This window comes from Condylura cristata, unplaced genomic scaffold, assembly GCF_000260355.1.
Source record: "Condylura cristata isolate star-nosed mole 26May11 unplaced genomic scaffold, ConCri1.0 scaffold00033, whole genome shotgun sequence".
In the NCBI taxonomy this organism is placed as follows: Eukaryota; Metazoa; Chordata; class Mammalia; order Eulipotyphla; family Talpidae; genus Condylura; species Condylura cristata.
The window spans coordinates 2,162,336-2,171,269 of NW_004567134.1; the positions used below are offsets into that span (position 1 = coordinate 2,162,336).

At 38.1% G+C, this 8,934-nt stretch overlaps 1 protein-coding gene across 1 annotated transcript in view; it reads left to right on the top strand.

Moving 5' to 3' along the window:
- NEK10 (NIMA-related kinase 10) overlaps positions 1 to 8,934 on the top strand; it is a 158,568-nt gene that overhangs the window by 66,607 nt on the left and 83,027 nt on the right. Inside the window, exon 23 of the mRNA XM_004692270.2 lies at positions 7,037 to 7,112. Within this exon, the coding sequence (XP_004692327.1) occupies positions 7,037 to 7,112 (76 nt within the window). The remainder of the gene's footprint in view (positions 1 to 7,036; positions 7,113 to 8,934) is intronic.

Below are 8,934 nucleotides of genomic sequence, written 5' to 3' on the forward strand. Positions count from 1 at the left end.
AGGCGGGAATCGAACTCATGCGGAAGTGGCTTCAGATTCTCAGTGCTGTGCTTTAACCCGCTGCGCCACCAGGGAGGGCCAAAATACCCACATTTTAAGGTAAGCATTTCCTGCTCTTTCTTTCCTCCTGCTTTCAAAAAAAAAAAAAAAGTTCATTTAACTCTAGGTAATAGATTCCAGGCTTGGGCTCCAGTGCATGAGTCAGGTCACCTGTGCGTCAGGCTGGGTGTGTCCTGAATGTTTCTGGGCACTCCGCTGAACAACCAGCAGGGCACACTTGATGTGAGGAATGATTATCAAAGGCTCAAAAGTTCTCTAGAGGCCATCATTTGCCAGGCACGTGGGGTTGGCTATAAGGTGAGAGCCACGACTTCTGTTCCCAAGTCCCCAGTTTTACAGGGAAGACTTTCCTCCCTTCGCTCAGCAGTTATTTCCCGAGCTGCTCTATCCGTAGTCACAGGCTGATGTGTGCAGACAGGGACAGGTGCAAGCAGCTTACACTGATATTGCAGCAGAGTGTAACTCACAGGTACTAAAGGAAAGACCTACTTTCTTGAATGCCACCAAAGTTTGGGCCATCAAATTAGACCTCTCAGGGATTACCAGAACCGTTGGCATTTTCCTTTTCTGGCGTATTCCAGGATTTTAATTGTTAATGATTGACTCAATGGCTACTGAAAGTGTATCATTATAGGGAAAATACATTAATATTACACTTCTTGTAGGGAACTCAAAGTCCTTATGTGTGTATTGTTTCCTGGACCTCTAAAATATCCAGATCAACTCTGTATAGAATGATATTTTGTTCCTGTGGACCTCTGGATCTATTTTGCTTTAACCTGTTCTGTAGGGTTTTTTCCCCCCCATTAACCAAATATAGTGTCTGTTTGATTTTGAACTGCCACAGAACTTTGAGTGCTCTTAAAAAACTACAGAAGATCAAATCACTGTGTCACATACCCTTGTAGCATCTGTTGTGAAAAGGGTAACCATGGAATTTCTGGAATTTCAGTCAACATAGCCTTTCTGAAACTAAGAAAGCCAGAATATTTTCTCTCAGGCCCATTACAGTTTCCTTAGATTGCACTATGGCACATAACATGAAATGCTGAAGCAAATTTAGTCCATTCTATTCCTCAAAATAATTTTAAGATTTCCATGGAGTCTGTGGGTCACAATGCAATTCTGAGATTTGAGTAACAGTTAGCTTTGAGGAAGAGAAAATGGCAGTCCCGAGAAAGTCAGAGCAGGGAGGTCTGAACCCTGGACTGGAGGTTGATGTGTTCTTCCTTTGAGAGAATGGGCTGAATGAGGGAACCCGGAAGTACCACACTCGTACTTCCTCAGGAAAAAATCAGAAACAGAAACTTCCCAATGTTCATTTTATCAGGCCTCACGTGTTTATATGGCCGTGTAAAGACAACGAAAACTAAGTAATAAAACAGGGATTATTTTAACGTGAGTTTTTCACATGTGCCTGTGGTGACAGAGACAGTCTCGTTTTTCTCAGAAGTTTTTAATGGAGGGGTAGAATCTCCTGTGTTCTGTGCATGCTGTTTTCATTCCGCGAGTTTGGGTCCCAAGGTGTGTTGTGCCTTGCAGCATGTGAGTCGATCAAGTGGCTATTTTTACAGAAGCTGACTCAGCAGTCCCAGCATGGCACGCCTCCCTGTCAGCGGGCTGAAGCAAACGGAGTTACCTCGATGCAGAAAGTTCTCAAATAAGCGGTTGAATTTTCCATTCCGAAGCTCCCTGTCATAATAACTCTACCCACCAAAATTAATCAAATAAGGATGTTGTTGAGAAAAACAGATACCATCTTTACCCTGTCTCATCCAGGTAGAGTCTGAATTGGGGTTTCAGGCATGGTTGTTAATTTAGGAGTCTGACATTCAAAGCTCCCTGTGAGGAGAGACGGGAATACCTTAAAGACTTGTAGTCATTCACAATGCTTCTCATCATGTGATTGGGACCACTCCTGTCAAAAAACAAGGTGCTCCCTATAGGCCATTTCTCTAGAAAGCAGAATATCTGACTATGGATCCAAAGTCACGCTCGTCATAAAAATGACAGCATAAGAATATAGGAACGGAACCAGAGATCCAGAGGGCTGACAGCTATAGATTAGAGTGCAGACTTGGTGTAGTCTTTCTGGACCATTTGTTCATTTTTCTGGATCATTTGTTCTTTCAAAGGAGGGATTTTTTTTTAACCCTAGCTTTTTGCATAATGTGCTATATATAAAATGTTTTCTGCTGTCATTTTTGAATTTCCATTATAGCACACGAATGCCTTTATGACCATGGTTTCCGAAATAAAACCTTTCCTCTACTCTAAATACCATCACAAATGAGGAAAGTGTAATAGAAACATTACTATTATGTTATGGCCAGAATCTTCCAAATGGCCAGGCAATATTAGCTTCTGCTCTCTTTAAAAATACCTCTCAGTCATCTGTATTTTTGCAGACATCTGTCCGAGTTCCTGCCATTATCTAAATAAACTGGAATAAATAGCATCATTGTGAGTACACTCCTTATTCTTGCCTTTCAAAACCAATGGCAATTTTATAAAAACAAGATAATTTCTGTATAGCATTAGAACTACAAAGCAAAGTATTATTTTAGATTCTAAATTGGCCCAGGTCTATGTGTGCTCCAGTTACAGTGAGTCCCCAAAGTACTGGGGTACTTTGCTATTTCTACTGATTTTTGCCAAAATGTAAGGAGCAGGAAGGTTATAACTTAACACTGTTAGTGCTTTCCATGTGTCAGTATAATACGGAGCGTGGCTGGCTGGCTGCTGGCTAAGTCATGGATGGTTGATGGACAGACACATGGGCGCACACACACAGGTATATATCAAAAGATCTATCACTGTGGATATATGGGGTAGCACAGTCTTCACCCTTACAGGTCTTGAGTATTAGTTAGAAATGGCAGACCCTAAATACATCTAAGATTACTACATAAATAGAAATAAAGGAAGAAATTTAAGCAATGAAAGATTTTAGGAATTCAATAAACAGAATGGAAAAGTGTTAAAGAAGTGCACATATTTTAGACAGTATGATCAAGAAAGACCTTTCTGAAAACCTAGGTCCTACAAGTCTAGTCTTAGGTGCCTGGCAGGAACTTGACCTTTATTCTTAGTAAATATTATGAGATTTTGCAGAATTTTGAACCTCACCAGCAGTGAGACCTGCATGAAGGCTGTTAAAGGGTCATTTTGACTGTCGGGTGGGGAATCATGTTTTGTGGGTACCTGGGACTGGGAGTCTAATGAGGGGGGTATTGCTCCCATCTTAGGTGAGGGTTCATGGCCTCTGAACTACAGTGCAGGCAGCTGTATGAATTATCCATGAGTGCGAAACAAATCACCACATTCTGTATGCCTTTTTATTTTCCCACCATTTTCAAGGGTAAGGATTCCAGGAGTGGCTTAGCTGGGGGGTTCTGGCTCAGGGTCTCCCACAAGATTTCAGTCAAGTGCAGGCCCAGACTGCATTATCTGAAGTCTTATTTCAGGCTGAAGGGGCCACCCCAACAAGGTTCATTCCGGTTTTACATGCAACTTGCCTTTGGTCCTTGGGGCCACCCTTCTCTGTGAGGTCTCTTGAGGCAGAATAGCCTGGACTGTTTCCCATGGCTTGGGCAAATGTGTCTTGGCTATAGCATCACAACTGTAATACATGTCAGAAAAAAATGAAGCAGTTGAACTTAATGGAAGTTGAAAGCTTCTGAACTATGACAGGTATTATTAACAGGACACAAAAATCAAGCTGCAGACTGGGAGAACATATTTACAAATCATGTATCTGACAGACCATTTGTATCGAGAACTCAATAGTAAGCAAAAGAAACAGCCCCATGAAAAAACTGGCCAAATGTTGAACAGGCACTTCACTAAAGAAGATACAGATGGTGAAGATGTAATATGCTCAACACCATTTGTCACTGGGGAACTGCAAATAAACCTGATATGAGCTACTTCTATTTCCTTACTAAAATGGCTAATTAAAAAGAAAACCTGATAACACCCAGCACTGGTCAGGATGCAGAAGCACTGAGAACTCTCATAATTTTCTGGTGAGAAAACACTGGAAAATATTTTGGCTTAGTTTCTTTTTAAATGAAATTTAACATACATTTACCATATGATCCAGTAGTCACACTTGAATGAATTTATCAAGGAGAAATTAAATATTGTGTTGACACAAAATTTTATTTTTTAATTTATTTAATGTGAACTAAAGTTTTGCTTTTCCTTACAATGTTTGCTTTGTTTTCTCAGGGGTAACACCCCTAGAATTTCCACCACCAATTCACCTGTGCAATATCAGCATAGTCCCTGTGCCACAAAATTTTGGTGTAATATGTACTTACGAAAGCCTTTAGTGCCATCTAGAATAGGAATCGTAAAAGTGAATAGCCTTGCCTTGGTTGAAAACATTTTTATTTGACCCTTGAATTAGTACTTCCTTTTCTTTCTAACGACAGCTTTGTAAACTTTCTTAATATTTTGTAGAAAACTCTGTTTTCTTCTCCATAGTATTTATGGCTCTCCTTTACCTTATCTATTTCAATATTGATTTTATACTCAGGTTATGAAGTTTTACACAAAAGATGGGTGGCATATAATTGGCATATAAACTAGTTTTGGGAAAATGTCATCTTTATATATGGAAAAATCCAATCAAAGGCATGGAATTTTTCTCTAATTTTACTTCTTTTTTTTTGTGACTGTATAACAATATTTTATAGTTTTCCATGTATAATCTTCCTATTTCTATTTCTATACTATTGTACTTACTTTTCTTTGAAAGAAAAAATAAATATCTTTTTTGCTTTATTTTGAAAGTTCAGTTATCAAGGGCACATTAAAAATGTGTTTATTTGACAGTCTTTTTATCATCTATCTCAACATGTTGACATAGTCGTGTGTGTGTGTGTTTAAGGGAGATATAATTGACATATAATATTAGTTTTAGGCATACAACATTGTGATTTGATATTTGTATGTATTGCAAAATGATCACCACAGTTAATCTAATTAATAACCAACCTTGTTTTTGAAATTATGTGAAAAACATTCAGTCTTTCACCATTAGAAGAAAGTGAGTTGCAGGTTTTCTATAGATGCCCTTTCTCAGGGCATCTATACTGACGCACCTATGATGTCCTAATTTGCTGAGAGGTTTAGATGTTGAATTTTGTTGAATCCTTTTTTTATACAACTATTGAGAAGACCATATGTTTTTCCCTAATATGCTGATCTGGTGAAAATGCATTAATCTCTTTTTAAATATTGAATCAGTCTTACATAAATCCCATTTAGTCACTATATATGATCACCATTTTACATAGATCTGGTTTACTTATATTTTCTTGATAATTTCTGTGTCTACTTTGCTGGGGGATATTGTTCTATAGATTTCTTACAATGCCTTTGTCTGGCTTTAGTGTCGGGAATAATTGGCTGTATAAGATGGGTTGGGAAGTGTTCTATTTTGTTCTCTCCTGTTTTATTCGGCACTGTCTTTTGGTTTAATTCTGGTAATTAAACTTCTTGGAATGTTGGAAAAGCTGTACAATGAGAATATGAACTTTTTCTTTCCTACTTTGACCTAAGATACTGAGTGTTTTTAACAATAGAAGTATTTGTAAAATAAATTGTTATTGAGGGGCCTTTGGTCTATACCATTTTTTAGGCTACAGGTGCACAGCATATAATTTGATATCTGTATAAGCTGCGCTATGATTATCACCAAAATTTAGTTTCCATCCACTACTATACAGTTGACTTCCTTCACCCATTTCAGTTGCTCCCAATTCCCTTTTACACTGGTAACCACCAGTCTTTTCTCTGTATCTGAGAGTTTGTTTTGTTTTATTTTGATAAGTAGCTTTGTTTCTTTATATTACACATGTAAGTGCAATCATAGGATAGTTGTCTTCCCCTGTCATTTAGCATGTCATTTTTTTAATGTCTGAGGAGTAGCCCATGGTACAGATAGAGTCAGGCATCCCTTAGTGGGGATGTATCCTAAGATTTCCTCGTAGCACAACCTTACTACACAGAGTGATCCCAGGGACCATTCTCAAATGCAGCCTCATGTTGACTGAAACATCTTTACCTAGCACACAACTGTGTACCACATAAAAAAGAAGTATTTGCGGCCCTCCCTGGTGGCCCAATGGGTAAGGATGCAGCACAGCAAGCCAGCCGCAGCCACTTCAGTGCGAGTTGGATCCTAGCCCTGGAGCTGACCCACATGGTGCAGCAGACCTCTCCTGTCCCACCTGCTGCTCCCCTCATCGATCTGCCTGTTCTGCTCCCCACTCTGTCTCTGGTGGATCCTTTAACTGCCCCTGCACCTCTGACCTGTACCCCAGTTCTGTATGCATAAATAAATAAATCTTTAAAAAAAAAGAAAAGTATTTGAAGATGCTTAAAAAAGAACAGCTAGTGCTAGCTTTACATGTAAAGAAGTTTATATGTAACATTAACACAAGTTTTAGTTTGAGAATCAAAGTCCAAAGTAATCTAGAAGTACTTTGAAATGATTTTGAACATCATACCTTTGTGACCTAGTATAAATAGTTGCTGTTTAATTCCAGGGCTTCAGCCCTTGATGGGGCTCCTCAAGCTTACCTAATTTATTTATTTATTGGTCAGATGTGGTGGTGACCAATTTTCTATTTATTTGGAAATTTATAAAGTATAACCTAACGAGCAGAATCACAAGTTCAGTAAGCTTTTTACCTGATTTTCTATCAGCAACATTTATTTCAGCTTTTTTTTTTAATGACAAACCTCATTCTGTCAAAATATAGAGTGTTATGGTGTAATGTATGCATGTCATTAATTAAGGCTGGAGTGGTGTCGAAGGTTGGCACAACGAGCATTTTGACAGATGGGAAAGAAATAATTTCTCTTGTGAACTATAATTGTTTTTGTGCAAAATGTCAAATGCTAAGACACGATGCTAAATCTGGGAAAATATAATAACATTGCTTTGTTTTGTGAATTGTAGCTGACTTTGGCCTGGCAAAGCAAAAACAAGAAAACAGTAAACTCACATCTGTTGTTGGAACAATCCTGTATTCCTGGTAAGAACAATGACTGTATGGCTCTCAAATAGTATATTTAACTGGGTTGGATTTTTGTTTGTTTGTTTGTTTGTTTTTCTCTTGCAAAGAGAATATGCTTTTAGCTTCTTTATAAATTTTTCTTAATTACCAAGGAAATACACATGTATTGAATTATGCATTATTATCTGTGTTGAAAACAACAACAAATTGTCTTTCTTCTAAGTAACTCTGCCCCTCATGGTGTTTACTTTATTATTTGTAAGTTGAATTGATTCTTGCCACAGTAGGTATGCAGTGGCTGTTGAATGGATCTCTGCAGGGACTAGTTGACTTGCCACCCGACACGACACTTGGAAAATTTGATGGTGTTATTATTATTTTTTTTTAAAGATGTATTTATTCGTACAGAACTGGGGTACAGGCCAGAGATGCAGAGGGTGAGAGGATTCACCAGAGACAGAGAGGGGAGCAGAACAGGCAGATCGACGAAATACACTGCTGAGGGGAGCAGCGGGCAGGTCAGGAGAGGTCTGCCTCGCCATGTGGTCGCCTCCGGGGCAGGCGGGAATCGAACTCGTGCGGAAGTGGCTTTAGATTCTTAGTGCAGTGCTTTAACCCGCTGCGCCACCAGGGAGGGCCGATGGTGTTATTTTTTAATATATCACTCTATTTCTCTCTTTTCACTGATTCAAAGGTAGGAGGAGGGCTTTTCTAGTCCAGTACTTACCCCATTGTATAGCAAATGATAGGTGCTGAATCAATTTTATTGCATGAATGGATAAATGATGGCATATATATGTAGACATATGCTTACAAAATTGGCTGCTTCATGGGTAAATGAATGTTTCTATTTTGATGAATTGAGACACTAACTTCCTTAACATACTTTGATAGTTCCTTTGAAGTCCATTGGTTTTTATGAAGTGGGAATTATCCTTTGCTGATAGCATATCATTTATATGAATCTGTTCAAATTAGTAGACAGATATGGGCATTAGCAAACACAACAGGTTTCAGGAAAATATATTGAGACTTCATTCAACAGGTCAAGCAATCAAGACATTTTTCTTCTTTTTAAATCTATTGTGCACATTGAGTCCTGGGGATAAAATTCAAAATGAATCTTCTCAAAGAGGGTTGAAATTGTTTGGAAATAATAATCCCATTTTGTAAAGTCCTTTCATACAAGACAATCCATGATAGTGCTTTTAGAGGGTGAGTTTTATTTTACTAGAAATTCCTTACATCTTCATCTTTGAAACAAAGGGATCTTGGGGGAGGAGGAAGTTACAGAGAAATCTGTAGAGTATGTAGAAAAAAATTTGAACATGACAACTATTTTGCTTAATTATCCCAAAGATTGATTCATATTTTTCTTTAATTTTTGCATTAACTGAAGATTTAAGAAAACTGAAACTACTATTGCAGTTAAGCTATTATTTCATTGATGTATATCACAATTACTTTAATCACATGTACAGACTATATTATTACTATTCATCTTTCTATTGAACCCTTTGTTGTTTTAATTGCTTAAAAAATTCCTTTCTATTTTCCTCTCCCACCTTCCCCATTCTCCTAGTGTTAGAAATGTCCCCTATGTGATGGGTTTGATTACCATGTCTGCTCAAAACCTATCTTTTTTCTTAGCTTTTACTATCTTCAACTGAGCATGGAATTAAAAGAACTCATTCCTAAATTATATTCCTTTACTGTCATGCTTTAGGAGTCTTCAGAGGTAGACCATGAAACAAGTGCAATTTTATTTGGGAGGTGCCCCACAGAGCAGTGATGGAGGACAGACAGCACAATGCACTTCACTTAGGTTTATAGACTATTT